This window comes from Gymnogyps californianus, chromosome 5, assembly GCF_018139145.2.
Source record: "Gymnogyps californianus isolate 813 chromosome 5, ASM1813914v2, whole genome shotgun sequence".
NCBI lineage: Eukaryota > Metazoa > Chordata > Aves > Accipitriformes > Cathartidae > Gymnogyps > Gymnogyps californianus.
The window spans coordinates 34,428,486-34,444,242 of NC_059475.1; the positions used below are offsets into that span (position 1 = coordinate 34,428,486).

The 15,757-nt window shown below is 42.2% G+C and overlaps 2 protein-coding genes across 9 annotated transcripts in view; both read right to left on the bottom strand.

Moving 5' to 3' along the window:
- The window catches only part of GARIN2 (golgi associated RAB2 interactor family member 2), a 42,579-nt gene extending 41,187 nt beyond the window's left edge, over nt 1–1,392 (bottom strand). Inside the window, exon 1 of the mRNA XM_050897075.1 lies at nt 1,258–1,392. Within this exon, the coding sequence (XP_050753032.1) occupies nt 1,258–1,392 (135 nt within the window). The remainder of the gene's footprint in view (nt 1–1,257) is intronic.
- Nucleotides 1,393–12,630: 11,238 nt separating this feature from the next.
- Nucleotides 12,631–15,757, bottom strand: part of GPHN (gephyrin) — a 310,850-nt gene continuing 307,723 nt past the window's right edge. For all 8 annotated transcript variants that reach the window (XM_050897249.1, XM_050897248.1, XM_050897247.1 and 5 more), the window contains 2 exons: nt 15,583–15,679; nt 12,631–13,616 (listed from right to left, as the gene is read on the bottom strand). In XM_050897249.1, coding sequence (XP_050753206.1) covers nt 13,483–13,616; nt 15,583–15,679 — 231 coding nt within the window. In that variant the 3' untranslated portion in view covers nt 12,631–13,482. The remainder of the gene's footprint in view (nt 13,617–15,582; nt 15,680–15,757) is intronic.

Sequence of the window (15,757 nt, forward strand, 5' to 3'; positions counted from 1 at the left end):
GAATTTCTCTTAGTGTAAACATGATGGAAGAGGCACTCTGTTCTGATGAGTCACTGTCTTTATCAGCATTACTGTGATATTAATGAGACCTGGTTATGAACCAGGATCCTGCTAGGTGCTGTACAAACACAGAATGGAAAAAGATCCCAGGTAATTTATGTGTAAGACATGAAATTACAGAAAGAGAAAAATGAGGAAATACAAGGAGATAAGAATAAGTTGGTAAGTATGATCGAATCACATGTTAGGTACCATTGTCAGGGTTTCATTTTGATAGGCATCAGAGAAAAAGCGTGTCCTAAGAAGGAATTTGAGGGAGGACAGTGCATTAAATTTGTGGATATCTAGTAGAATCTCCTCCCAAGTGTGAGAGACAGTATGTAAAAAAGATCAAAGGCGCCTTTTTTTTTTTTTTCTCATTTTAATGTAAATGAGTCAGTGATGGAGCTGTTCTCTTGGGTTGATTGGTTAGGGCAACTGCCTCCTTGATAGTAAATGAGGTCTGATAAATAAAGCAGGGATAAATCATAAAGTACCTTGAAAATGGAGACTTGTAGCTAATTAACATTCTGCATGTGTATCAACAATGCAAGATTGAATTAATCAAGGCAAGACCAAAGGATGTTGCAATTATCACAAAGTGAGGTAATGAAACCCTATGAAAAACACTGTTGAGATACATCATGTAAATAGAATTCAGATATTTTAGACACACTGTGAATGCAGTATTGTAGGAGTATAGACTGTTGCCAGAGTCTTGCAGGGTTCTTTGGCCAGTGCTTAGGGTAAGTGACAGGCAGGGTAGTGATATTGCCTGCAAGGGTACTAGAAGTTGCAAGCGGGGGGAGATTGCCTGGGAAAGGCTGGCTGCCATTTAGGCTATGTTGAACTGACGTTGATGGCTAAAAAGCTTAATGAGATAGCACAGAACCAGAAATTTGCTAAAACAGTCTTAGCTGTTCCTACAGCAAGGAGTAGGGGCTGACAAGGAAGGGTGAAGACATCACTCTTTGTCCTCCTTATCTAATTTGCAGCATTGCTGTTGCTGGGTTTCTGGACTATTACCTTTAAAGCGTGAGCAGAATGAGTCTATAGGAGAAGGGAAACATATCCATGTGTAATAAACAGAGAATAAGAATAGTGAGAATAAATGAATGAGGAATACCTGTTGAGCTGAGGGAGAAAAAAAAAAGGGTAATCATTGCAAGCAATTTTATCTTGAGCATGCCAAATGATTTCATTTGAATGACTTTTTACCTGGACAAACTTGCTCTCGAAGATGGGAGCAGAGGTAAAAGGAGCATATTCTCCTTGGCTAAGAAGTCTCTGAAGGTCACCCATAACGGACGCCTGACTTGAACTGATGCTTTTAAAATCAAACTTGTTATTCATTTTGCCTATCCACAAAACAAAAATAAATTTACAAGTTAAAGGGAATAGAGATAAAAAGGCTTATATGTTAAAAAAACCTCCTGATGATTACAAAAAGAAACAAACATAATCCTTCCTGATAGGCTTTATTATACTACTAAAGAGCAGAACCTCTCCCCTGCCAAACACACATTTTTAAGAACAGGCCATCTCAAGTGCAAAGGGGAACTTAGTAAGGCTTTCTCACAGCTCTTGACTCCTCTTTTACTATTTATTTAAGGGAAAAGGGCCTGTGAATCTATAAACACTAGTTTGCACATGCTATTCTATACTTCAGTATGTTCTTCTCATTTACAAATAATCTTTATTTATAATATTTATTTATAATACTTATTTATAAATAATTATAAAATTATTTATTTAATTACAATATTTTTGCTACTGTTAAGATAGTATTTTTTTAATTGATGTATTTTTTACATGAGTATAGTGACATACTTTGCAAATAACAGTAGAAACCCTTGGGCTGTTCTCAGTGCTAGATGGTGACTTCTATGTTTGCACCTCTTGGATCACATATGTTTTTGTCAGGAGTCAAGAAGAGGGTAGGACTTAGGAGATGCTCTGAAGTAGAAATTCTCCAGGAGCTGACCAGGCTGACTTTAACAGAAAAGCTGGAGAATAAATAACATAATATTGATGGACTCATTGAGGGGAAAAAAAATATTCAAGGCTATTCATTAATAACATTTCATAATTCTTTATTAAACAGCTAATTTCTATTAACCTAAGTAGAAACAAAAATCAAATGATTTGTTCACGACTGCTCAGTAAGTGGCAGAATGCCAAGAAGAATAGAAACACCCTGCCACTGGGTTTTTTAAAAAAATAGATATAGTAGACTTCTACTTCCCATTCATACCTTGTTTCACTTAGGTCAATCCATTTCTTACACGGAGGAGTATATCTAAGAAAAGAGAGGACACAAGTGTGCTAGTCCCTTCTGCAGAGCCTGCTGGAATTCTCCCAGCACTAGAAACCCATGATCGACAGCATAATCAGGCACGGTCTTGATGATATGGTTTCCCTGCTTGAGTTTCTTTAAGAAGTGATGATATGAAGTGGTATGTGAATGCGTGTATGTGAGGCAGCAAGTTTTGTCATAACAGGCAGGTAGGCTGGTTTGGAAGAACTCAGCCCCATCACTGCTGGCATCACAATACACCACCTGGTTTGTGCTCTCACCAGTCCTGGCTGCAATTACATTTCTTGGTTGCATCAGGGCATAGTGGTAACAGGTAACATGGATTCACCTGTAACACAAGTGCATTTAGGGCATGATAACATCAGAGATTTTTGCATAGGTATTGTCCATGCAGTGCAGGCTGCCAGGGAACAGCAAGAGTTGGTGTGCTCCATGAGGGATGATGAGCTGGGAGCCAAGGATGACCTCAGCAGAGGCATTGCCTTGAACAGTCAAGGCACAGTCCTCCAGTCCTGCAGAATTCAAAGTGGGCTGAGCAGAATGGTAGTAACAGGGTCCGCTGACACGCACAGACAAGACAAGGTGCAGAACCAGATCTGGAGTCCATTCTGAGACTTTGTTCCAGGAGTCCAGTCAGGAGTAGCAGGAGGCAGGACTGGAGACAGAACTGTAACAGATGTCCAAGGAAGTCCACCCAGGAGTCAGGGCTGACGATAGATACACCTATAGCCTCTCTCAAACAAGGAGTAGGTGTCCAAGCCAGGGCTTAAGTGTAGCTCCCAGACCCATGGGCAGGGGGCGTGGGGTGGAGATCCCGGGTGAGGCTGGTCAGGGCAGTTAAGGCCTATTGGTGCACTCAGGGCCCTGGCCTGAGCCTTAATGAGCAAATTTAAAATGGAGCTTGTATTCATGTGTCTTGCTCTGGTTTGTAAATTTTAGCTTCTCTCTATACATTCTTTTGCCAGAGTAACCTTTTAGATCAGCCAGGTGATGTCATAATCAAGCTATGATGTTAACTCCTTTTTTTCACCTTATGTGATAACACTGCTGCTTCCAACTCAGCCTGGTGCTTGGACAGGGTTCAGGCCATAACTGAGCACCAGGCTGGTTGAAGCAGAATCAATATTGCAAAATGAGAATTATGTTGTCTGACAGTTTGAAGAACTGTTGTGCAATCTCCTTTGCAGGTACTCAGCCTCCTTTGGGTAGGTACATGTCCTCCCTTGCTTAGGTAAGGGCCCACCATAGGACAGCTTCTGGACTGTCTGATAATACTATGCACTGACACAGCAATGTCCAGCAGAAATGCTTTCCGCTGTCTCTACTATACAAGACAACTCTGATCCAACGTGGAAAACAATGGTGCTTTTCTTTCCCAGCTGGATTTCAGCTGTGTAATATACATGGCCGGAGAAGGATAAATAGCATTGCTCTAGCAAAATCACCACCAACAAGCCCTTTTTCAACATTGAATTGCCTTTCCGGCTCTAGCCAATGGAAATGTAATTGCGAACACCGCCATGAGTAAGTGACTGAGCTGGAGGAGACTGACTCCATAGTCAAGTGGTCACAGCTCTTGCCTGAACCATGGAAGGTGCAAGTCCTGTCTACCTACCCCAAATACACGCATACACTCAGCCCTTGTTTGGACTGTGCGGTAAGTGTGGTATGCGGATACCAGAGGAAGGAGAGTCTGAGCTAAGAGGGTGTTAGGAAGCAGTAGAGCCACAAGGACTCTTGTAGTGCAGGATTACAACATTTTCACACCTAAGACAGCATTACTATATGATGCTCTGTCATGTCATGTGCATGTTCTGGCATGGACAGTGCTAGCTAGCTCAGGTGCCTCTGCATCACTCATTGCTCTAATCTGTTGACAGGTATTTAATCTCCCAGTCTCAGGGTAATGCATCAGCTATTGTAAGACATGTTGCTATCAGTTTTTCGAGACACGTTTTGTGTGGCTTTTGAGGGGGGTGTGGGTGGGGTGAATCCGGTAGCCTGATAGAAGCGAGGCTGCTGGAGCTCCATGCCCCCAGGTCCAACCAACAATAAGGCTGAGCAGGTATTCCCAGTAGGTACAACACACAAACTCACATACACAACACATATATAGAGCACTCACATAAACACAGACAGCACCAATGGCCTCATCCTGTTCCCCTCTCTGGCTCATCAGGATAAAGGTCCATTAGTGGGAAATACAGATATGTATACAATGTGGATCCCTTCAGCAGCTGGGCTCAGACAGTCTGTCCCATGTCTGGCCCCTGGATCCCAGTCTCCCCAGCTGCTGGCACCTGGACATATGAGCCCCTGAGGCTGCGACCCCACGCCTGTGTACACACACACACACACAGCCCCCACCCACCCACCCACCCACTCGCACACGTGCGTCTTGTGTGACTCACAGACCCCACGGTCTCTCCAGCAGCCGTCTGGAACTCCCCTGGTCCTCCCGGTAGCTAGCTCCTCCCACGATCTTGCCTCTTCCTCACCCAGGAAAAGAGTTAGAAATGACATTTAATAAGACAGGACAGACTGTGGTGACTGGGCAGGGCACAGGGCACGGCCAGACAAGCGTACCTGTTTACACTTGACCCGCCCTTTTTATCCCTTTATCCCTCTGTTTTCCTACATGTGTTCCTCCCCAAATCCCCTACACCCATTCCTTTCACCACTTCTGGTTCCTCTCCTAAACTTCCCATAAATCTTGTGCAATCCTAAAATGCTTTTCCCCTGCGTCCCATAACGTGTCCCGCACTCCCAGGCAGGAACCTCCCCTAGTCTGAAAGGTGGTCGTGGGAGCCCTCCCATCACCTCACGTTGATGGGTTTCACAGCTGGGCAGGGGCTGAGGCATTCCTGCGGCAGCCCTGGGAGGGGCCCAGCCAGGGCGTCCCGATGAGCCCTTCAGCTGGGTTCCCGCCTGCCATTGTGCCCCTGTGCTCCTCTGGGGTTGTGATGATGGGCCTTTGATGGGCTGATGGCTCCCGCGATGGGCCTGGGAGTAGCTGGGGCAGGGTGTTATTTGCCCACCTGCCATCCTCTCTGTGCTCCTTTGTGTGTGTGCTTTTTACCCCGCTCCTTTACAAAGGACTGTTATTTTTGTTATCGTTTTGTTTTAATCTAACCCTAGCCACCAGCCCTTAGAAAAACTCCAGTTAATGGAGAAGGCAGCAGCATGACTCCTTAGCAACACAGGCTGCCAAGAGCATATTAAATCCTGTCTTCTGCTCTGTTCTCTGGCTTTTCATAGCACATAGGGCAAATTGATTGGATTTGGCCAGTAGGGAGTAAATTACAGAAAGTCAGTCAGGTATGTACAGTGCCAACTAACTATCTTTTATTTCAGTGGGTTCAAGTACCATTGCATCTGCACGTGTACCTCTCCCCTCCTGAAAGACTGGCAGATAAGTAGCACTCAGGCCATTTTTATTTTCATTATTCAATACCTTTAGTGATGAATAGCTACCTAGCGCTGACACAAAAGCCCCGACAGGCTGTGCTTGCAGAAAGGCATAGTACACCACAAACAACCGGCTGTAATCAGCACTGGCTCCAGTTCCCTCGCCTACACATTCCTGTGAGCTAATTCCCTCGAGTGCAGCACACGCACCTACCACGGGGCTCTGCAGAGCCACGTCCCAAGAGATTGCCCACCAGTCTTCACCATGAACGTGCCTGTTCCAGCAACCTCATCCAAATGCAAGAAAGCTATAGGAAAATATTAAGCCCAATTTTTTTCACTGCAGCTTCTCCATGTATGCGTGAGGGGGGGTCTTGCCTTAGGTGGGATTTATTAGGTCAGCTGGCAATTCTCCAAAGCAATGCAACAGCATCCTAAAACAAGAGCACAGATAAAGAGCCTGTCAGCACCAGTGGGCAGTCCAGCTGGCAATAAACCACAAGAAAAGATCAGGCATAATAAAGTATCAATATTATAGCATAGCTGTCAAGCCACCAAAGCAGGTCTTTTCACACATTATAGAACAGATTCTCAGCTGAAGTAATCAATGCAGTCTCCATTATCAGATTAAATTAAAGGCAAGTAAATTAAAGGAAGGTACTCATTTACCAGGACCAAGAACTGCAGATGGATTGCTCAAAATTGAGTGGAAGCGAGTTAAAACAGCTGAGGAAATTCAACACAGATAAAAGTAAAATGATGTGTATGAGGAAAACCTTTTCTTGAACTGTCATAATTACTATTTTTAGGTTGACTACTACCAATTAAGAATGAGACTTTAAGGTTATCTGTATTTTAAGATCTGTAAAAACACATTGGTCAGAAGCACTGAAGAAAAAATACCTAACTATTAGGAAGTAGAGAACAAACAGAAGTCATCATTTTGTGATTATATGAGATAGTGATGCCTTTTAATACTGTGTGCAGTTCTGGTCTCCTTGTCTCAGACAGAACATAGTAAAACTGAAGAGGGTGCAAAGAGGAGCAACAGGGATGATCCAATTTATGGACCCTTGGAGATGGAACATGACCACAAAGGGCAGACTACATAGATTAGGACTCTTAATCCAGACAATAGCCATCTATAAAACTATCGGTGGCAAAGTGAGGGTGACTTCTTTTTGCTCCAACGCAAAAGCCTAAGAGGCATCAAACAGAATGAGGAGGTGGCAGATTCAGCACAAAACAGAGGAGATACTGCTTCACACTGTGAAAATGTGGGACTTCTTGCTACAAACACTGCGGGTGCTGGGGGAGTATTTGGAAGATGGATCATTATCTGTCTACTTGCCATGCATTTATACTCTTTCTTCCTGAGATGTGAGCTATTGGCCACTTTTTTGCAAGGGGAATTTTTTTTTTTTTAAATTATCTAAAAGCACACAGGCCACACAGGGCAGGGAAGTTTCTGGCATTATGTTGTCTTCTTCTCAGCAGTTTCTTGAGTAGTCCCACAGAAGCTGCCTTCTCCTGCTGGTACCAGCCATTGCCAGTGTAGGAAGTTGTGTCTGCAAACATCCAGGCTGGCTTCTCCTGGCCCAGTGGCTGGTCTGCACATCGTTGCAGAATTGGGTCCCCCTTAGTGCTCCAAACAGCACAACATTTCAAAATGATGAAGTCACTGGTTACTTTGCCACAACAGATGAACGTCCCAGTTAGGAAATGCTCTTGTCAGACAGGTAATAATGTGTTATGTTGTTATGCGTTATGTTGTTTTTTAAAAGCTTTACATCCTTGATGTGCTAACTCTCATTTGTCTTGCTGATCTTTCTGATTTCTGTTTGGTAATGGCATCCTTTCAGACCATCTTAGGCCACAGTAAAATCCACGAGGAGAATGTCAGGTACTGACAAAAGCCGCTTTGCATGCTTCCTTGTCAGTCCGGTGGGACAGTTTTTTGTGTGCCGGTGGCTGGTAACATGTCAGTATTGCACTATGACTTCTTTTTTTTAATGGAAGCAGATGCATCTGGATACGGCTCTCAATCTGGCAGTGTTCCGCACCTACAAAAGGAGTAGATCAGGGTTTTGAGATCTTCCCCTCCTGTTGTTTCTTAGGTAGTTTTTGCACGTATATATACTTACCTTCCAGCTTCTCTTATACTTTTCTTGAAGTTACTTTACTTCTACTTTTGAATCCCTGGTTATCAAGATCATGCCAGTGCATTTGCTTTCTCTGGTATGTTCAGATTATTTGTGGAGTTACCGGTGTACAATCAGGTTTCGGTTTTGTTTGTGAATTAAATCTGCAGAAATTAAGTTGGCTGCCTGTATTTTTAAACCCATGCAAATGCAGAAGTCCTTGCATAGGGACAGAGCATACTGGTTGTCACTGTACAGTGCTGGGATGGAGCAAGTAATCCCAGCCAGACCAGTCTGACAACCAGAGAGCTCCTGAGCATCTGTGCATCGCCCTTTTGAAGGCTTTATATTCCAAGAGCTTTGTCAGCTTGTGTGCAATATGGCACGAATGCACAGAGCAAGTCTTAATCTAATGCTGAATATGAGTCACTAAGCCCTTTCAGAAAACATGCAACTGGCAGCACATCATGAGGCTGTAACATTTGCAAAACCCACAGGCTTTTCCTCCCCATGAATTAGCCAAGAAGTGTCTGCATTTCAATGCTGATTTTAAATCCAGCATGGGGACTCACCTTTCCGGGTGGAGGGTGGGATATACTTACTAGAAAACAAAAGTCAAGCTTGAAAAAACCACCAAAAAAATCCATAAAAGAAAACACAGAAGAAACAACAATGTGGATTTTTTCACTCTGAGTAAATAGAGAAGTTCAGCTGCTGACAGTATCATGCTGAAGGGGTGCAAATGCTGCGTTTTGTCTTTTGAGACTGGCTGGCTTTAGGAAGGCGAAGGGGTTGCCAAACCATTCAGGAGTGACAGTTGTTAGAGATCATGTTCTTCATCATGAGGTTAAGGCACTTAATTGCAATGTACTGACCAGTCACTGCTATGGGAAACTATACCTTCAACAGATTGCTGCTTTAACGATCATCAGCTGCTGCAATTGTTCTCCCCATTGCAAATCCTTTTTCTTCATCACTAGTTGTGACTTTGACCGCCTTGTTGTCCCCCTCTTCTTAGAAATGTCTCTGCTTTCTTTGACTACATGCCTAAATGCCCTTCCCTGTCTAACCTGTTGTGCTAAAATTCAGCTTTTTCATGGGAGTAACGCCAGCTGACTTTAAGTAGCTTCAGGAAGGAGACTCCCATAGATGATATAAAGCATTTAAGCAGAGAGTTTCTTACCTGGAATTTTGGGAAATGTGTAAAATAACCTCACAAAGGAAATACTAGGTTGGGAATACATTCCTGAATTTATTTGGGATAAAAGTCTACTAGAAATATTTGAAAAGTGTCAGCATAAAGACAGTCAATTTTCATGCTTTTTTTTCTGGTATTAAAAACTAGTTTCAATTTTCCAGCTAAGGAAGAATAAAATTTTTGGCAAATTTTGTGCTTGAGCATTTCAACATCTACCCTCTTCCTTCTTAGTTTCCTGTCAGCTAAGAGGAAGAGTATAAGGATCATTACATGTCAGCCCAATCTACTGCTTGGTAACGTAGCCTGAATTGGGCTCCGACTCCTCATTTGACGCTCTCACACTCTCCCACCTCGTTCCTCAGGGGCAGTACAAAGCTATATATCCAAATATACCAAATAAACGTATCCAAGAAGGAGACTCTGCCTTTAAAACAACTATTGAACTTGATTGCTGATGAATCTTTATGCACTTCCTGAGAGATATGTCTTCAGCATTAACCAACACTTACGGCTTTTTGCTATCTGGCCCTTACCTTGCTTGTCTTCTCTTTGTCAACTGCACATACAGGTACCTGGGAACACCTCAGTGCTGTTATCATGTAAGAAAACAAAGCTGTGATATGTTTCTTTTGTTTTGATGTAATGTGTATGTTTCTTATCTAACACAAAACCTCACAAACAGTTCAGGTGACGGTGCTATTTTTGAGAAGCGGAGTATTAGAACATAACAGAGAGCCATAGGAAGTGCTGGGCCATCTTAGCCTGGCATCTGCTTTCCAAAATAAGATGTCCCACTGAAGTCTCAACTCTCAGACATAGTTCCTGCCCTGCAAGTGCTGGCAGAGGCTGAAGAGCTCAGCTGAGCCTGAAGAGCTCTCCTGAGCACGACTTGAGGCAGGCCCTGAACACTGCTGCCATACGAAGGCAACGAGGCTGGCACGCGCCATCCCAACACTGACAGACTCGGAACCAAGGCAACCGGAAGGAAAAGGTGGATCCAGTCACTATACTGGGCACTTCTGTGGTCAGTGCAGGGTATGTGCAGACTGCCTGTGGCCTGAAGACCATTTTTACCGGGCATGAGGCAAGCAGCACGTCTTCTTGACTGAGACGTGTCAAAGAAGACAACCTTTAGCACTTGGTGCAGAGCGGCAAGCTGGGGAGGACAAAGACAGAACCTGCAGGGTGATTCCAGCTGCATATTGTCCTTAAGCAGTATCCACGTTGTAATGTTTTAAGTGCAACCCTTCAGCTCAAGAATCAAAAAGGCTAAAGATTCCATGTTAATTAGTAATCTCTGGAGTCATACAGATCTGTAATAACTACCTACAGATCAAAGCCATTTCATGTTTAGCATATTTTAATATCAAAATAGAATTAACATTGTAATTTCTGTAGTTAAAGTCTTGAAATTAGTATTTGGAAGAGGTCAGTCTATTCTTCTATTTATCTGATTGAGTACAGCCAATTTTTGAATGATGTTTCACATCCAGGTGTATAATCAAGGCTTTGGTACCAGCTAGCCAGGGTACAAAAGTTGCTGTATGATTTGTAGGTCACTGTAGGGTTATCCCAGCTGGATGAATGGGACTCAGAAGGCCCACTGCGTATGATCATTCCCATGCATAGGCGCTGAAGAAAATGCTGTGAAAAGAAGAAAACTACAAATGTTGGAATACCAACCTTATCTTCAGTCATTGCTGGCATTGCTTCTTGTTGTTAAGTAAGTTACTATTTCGATTGTGCTAAAACCTTATCTACAGAAGTAAAAATAGTGAAAATATTCCTTAAAATGTTTCCATTTGCAAGTCTCAGTCCTTGAAGCAAAGCAACCACATACTTGAAGATCCGTTTGTTCTTGATTTCTTTTCTGAAGCTTCCAACCTTCCCTGAAACCGTGAGTTGGGAATGTTAAAAATAAAGAAGTGATTTGAATGTATCTATTTATATCACATTTATATCCATTTATATTACAACAACCAAGGCAAATTCTTCAGATTTTAAGCTTGATAATTGAGACATAGTTGTAGTAATGATTTATTATACTGCTCCCAGAGTTACCTCTCCAACATATTGCTATGGCTTTCAGTGTTAATGAAGGCTGGGCTGTGTGCCTCTCTCTCAGAAACTGCAAAGCTTATTTTCTTGCATAAAGCTTTGAACGCTGGGCAGAGGGGATCACAAAAGACAGCAGAGTGGCTAAAGCAGTTTATATTATCAGTGATTTGGAAAAAAATTATCTTGATTAACCTCTAAATGCTTTATTCATTACAATGGTAGTTAAGTGTTATGATGCCGAGATACGGTTTAAACAGAGCCATGCATTATACACAGCATTGTGCCAACTCTTCTCTGCCACATTTGTTTTGAGTAATGGTTTTAATGTAAACCAGACCCAAGATATTTCCAGCTAGGTTTCCTCACATCTCTCTTTTATCTTTGTCTAGCATCTCCAGTTGCATGAACAATCTTCCCCAAGGTTGTTGTTACTGGTGTCCTTTACAAATTTCCAATTTTCATTATACGCACTGCCTGTAATAACTCCTAACTATATAATAATACTTTGGATTATAAAAGGCAGTGTTCTACATTATTTCTCAGAGGTGAGTTAACTCTCCTCGCTTCCTTCTTCTGTGGTTTACAATATTGGTACAGTAAATACAGGCATTCATGAATTTAATTTCGTACCATCCTGCTGCTACACAGAGATCACAAATGTGGACATGTAGTCCAGAACAAAGAAATACGATCCGCAAGCGGTGTTGCTGTTTCTCTGAACGATCGGTCCCTGGAGTGCCTTCGTATGCCCACCTGCCTTCAACCTTTGCAATCGCCTGTGCAGGGAGTATTCAGGCTATTTCACAGCAAACAGTTTGGTTTTAAAACCAGCCTCAGGGATGCTCTCTGTGGTTATCATAGAACTACAGCTCTGGTCCACTGTGGCAGTCAGGATTTAAACCCGGTTTTCTGTCCTCCCTGACTAAGTCTTCAAAAAATACTATAGACAAATGTTCTGGCTTCATGAATGGAATTGATGGGATAGCATTTTACCCATGAACTCCAAGAAGCAAGGTGTTGTAGGGCACTGCTACGGTCTTAATCCCAGATGAAATGTGAAATTACCAAAATACATAATCTGGCGAGGGCTGAAAAGTCCCAGTATCTCATGAAAAAAAAACAAAAGAATGCTCTATCAAATTCCACACAGTGCAGCACAAGGGCTGTTTGCAACTGCTATGCAATTTAGATGGAAAAAAAAAGTATTCTCCGGCTTTCACTAGTCCAATTGTAAACTCCATCAAACGCTGCTTCCATTTTGTCCCTTCGGAGGTGAGTGAGAGCAAGCTCACTCTGTATTTTCAGTTCACTTGTGATACTGTACAGGAGGGAAGGCCCTAGATTCCATATACTATTTTCCCTTCCTTCCTGTCCTCTTCCCCCACCCCAAACACCCTCTTAAACCGCTATTTTTTTGGTTCAAACAACAAGGCTAAACAGGTGAAATTTTAAATAATGATTGAGGATTTTTTTTATTCATTTAAGTTTCAATATCATTACAGAAAATGTTATGGTACAGAGTTGTTTAACATTAGTTTTATTTCTTTGCTCGTTTAATTTCCACACGAATGCTGGTAACACTAATATCTGTACAAGATCAGTCTTTGATTTTTTTTTTTAGTTTTTAGTTCTGTACATTTTTAAATGTATTGGTTAAAAAGGCTGTCAGCACTTAAGGAAGCAATTTTTTTGTTTGTTGAAATAAAAGGTATCCAGTTACTGCCCAAGAGTACTGAGCTGGGTGGCTGCCGGGACAAGAGAGATCCCTGAATGCGCCGCGAGGTGAGAAAACCTCGGGGCTTCATTGGGTTCCCAGTGCAGCCACTCTGCTTTTGGCACTGTGCACATCAACACGAGATACAAGATAAAGAACAAGCAGAAGCTCTCTGTGAAGCGGTTATGAAGCATACTAATAAGGGAAATCCAAGTGGTGTCTACGCTAGTATAAATAAGCAGACAGCCTTATTTTAAGAGCATAAGTAGTTGTATCTTAAAGATGAGAAAAAACACAAGTTCTGCAGGCACCTACTGCTGTCTACTAAAAGCTACCGCTATTAGAACTAGCATTGAACACACAAAGCAATTGCAAGGAAAGGAAAAGGTTGCTTTGATATAATCAGAATAAATTTCTTTGTTAAGATTTGTTTTAAAGTTTTTTTTAAAAGGTATTTATTTAAATTCCATTTGAAATATAATTCAAGATGTTGACTATACTGATGAACTTTTATCCAAATCAGAAAAACTAGCTGTGCCGTTGCATATTACAGGATACAGTCAATGATATGTGGACATGCATCAAAGCTTCGTTCTTGCTGGTGACATCATAGCCTTCCGATGACCATGACATCCACCACCTCCCCCTTGTGAAGCTCCACATACTGCTCTGTCTTTGGAGGTAGCATCAACAGTCCATTGGCACTGCGCATACTCATCAGACGACTGCTCATCTGATTCCCTACAGGAGAGTGAGGGAAAAATTTCAGTTAAGTTTTCAGTTAGTTTCAAATGCTGCAGCACACCACGTGAGAAACAAGAGCTGTTGTTACGGAGATGTTCATGGAGCTGGGATCTCGCTGTGCCAAGGTGGATGGAAACAAGAGAACTCTGAAGAGAATTAGCCAGCCTCTCATCGCTCTGGCTCCCAAAACCCTCATTGCCTTTGCTGATTGCTTTCCTATCCAGCCTTCCACATTATCTGTACCTCATACCTTCTCATAGTAAATTGCTTTTCTGCTGGAATTTCTAATCCTATCAAAATTACTTTATTTTTCAATTTGTATACCTAATTCCGATTGTACAAAGACTAAAACCAGCACGGTCTAGAATGCTTTTAATATACTATTATAGAATAAGTTTGATTAACTTTATTCTCTCTGAATAGTTTCGTTTAGCATTAGTAGCTTAGCGCTAGTAGCTAAAGTAGTTGAAGCCTTAGGCCACAAGAGCTGATGGAGAGTACACTTTTTGATAAAACTAATGCTCCTAACACAGAACTAGCTGAATCCGGCATATGCGAGCAGAATGAAGAAGATAAGGATGAAGGAAACAATTTCAAGAGCATGAGGTAACTTCAGAAGGTGGCCAGCCCAGTGACAAAGAAAACCAGTAGGAAATCAAGAGACCAATGATGAGAATTAAGTGATTGGACTTGGGGATCGGGTGCTGGGTGGTACGGGTATAATTGGAGGGTGCGATCTGGGGTAGGGATCCCTCTCCAGAGGCACCCAGCTCGAGCTGTAACCTGAGAACTAATAAAAGAGGAATTGGAAACCTTCACTTGGACTTGACATTTTTCAGCGGGATCCTGGGGTTGGACCCTGTTATGATGGCCGGCTGCGTAAATCCGTAACGTATGCCACCTCAAAGGAATGGGTTTCTTTGGGACACTGAGCTTCACACCATGTCCTGAAGATAAACAGTATCATATTGGTAGTACTGACAAAAAATGAAGATGCAATAAAAAGTCATGCCCTTCAGTTTCCTGGTTTGCAAACTTCCAGATTGACAGAGAAATCATTCCAGACAGTCTGCTTGTGTAAGGAAAGAAGTGGTGCACAACAAAACAGAGTTAAATAAAATACAGCGTTATAGATGTAAGTAATACCTTGACTTGTACCTCGAAATATGTCAGAGGCTGTGTGAGCTTCGAGTCAATGGTAAGAACTTTCTCTGAGTAAACAGTAAGATGCATTTGAGCTAATGTTTTCCCTGTGGAGACTTGTTTATAGTGCTTTGTATTGAACAATTTGGATGTAGCAAAAAGACAATTAGTTGTTTAAGGACCTGAATCTCTTGAGAAACTGGCAGAGTTGGTCTTCCAGCAGTATACAGCTAAAAAAGTATTCAAATACAGTATTTACCTCAACTGCAGCTTAGTATCCAGAAGTATCCCTAGGTGGCAAACATGACTAATAAAAGTCTTAGTCTGCTTTAAGAGAACATATACAGCCTCTGCTATCTCTTCTACTTTTCCTGTTCAGCTAGAATCACACTTCTTTGATTTGTATTGTTCCTACCTATGCCCCAACTTGTGTGTTTAGTACATGCGCAAGAGCAAAAGTAAGCAAATGTGCCTGTGAGTGCAAATAAGCATGGGTGGATATTTATCAAAAGCAATGTGTGCACGTATGCAAGCATACAGGTGTATTTTGTGTGTGTGTGTGTGTGTGTGTGTGTGTGTGTATAAAGGCAGGTTATTCAGATAAAGGAAGTTTCAATGGTTAAGCTGGTAAGTCATAGCATGACTGAATTTTATACTAACGTACATGTATGCACGTACACAAGTATGTCAGCAAATCAGTCTGCATAAGGAAGGTTATATGAAAAAACATGTGCACACGCTTGGTTGTTTTTAAACATATATGTAGGAAGGCAAGGACCTGTGTGAGTGTGTCTGTCAGTCTGTGTGACTGGGCACTAACCTGTACTCTGTGCCCAAGGTAGTGGTTCTTGGTGATGCCAAGTCAGTATGCACCGATGATATTCTGGGCGGGGGTCCAATTTTACATCACATGATAACTGTAGAAGAAGCAAAGAAAGGATGAAAATGCCATGCATTCAGATTGCACTGTCTAAGATAACGGAATCATCTGCTCA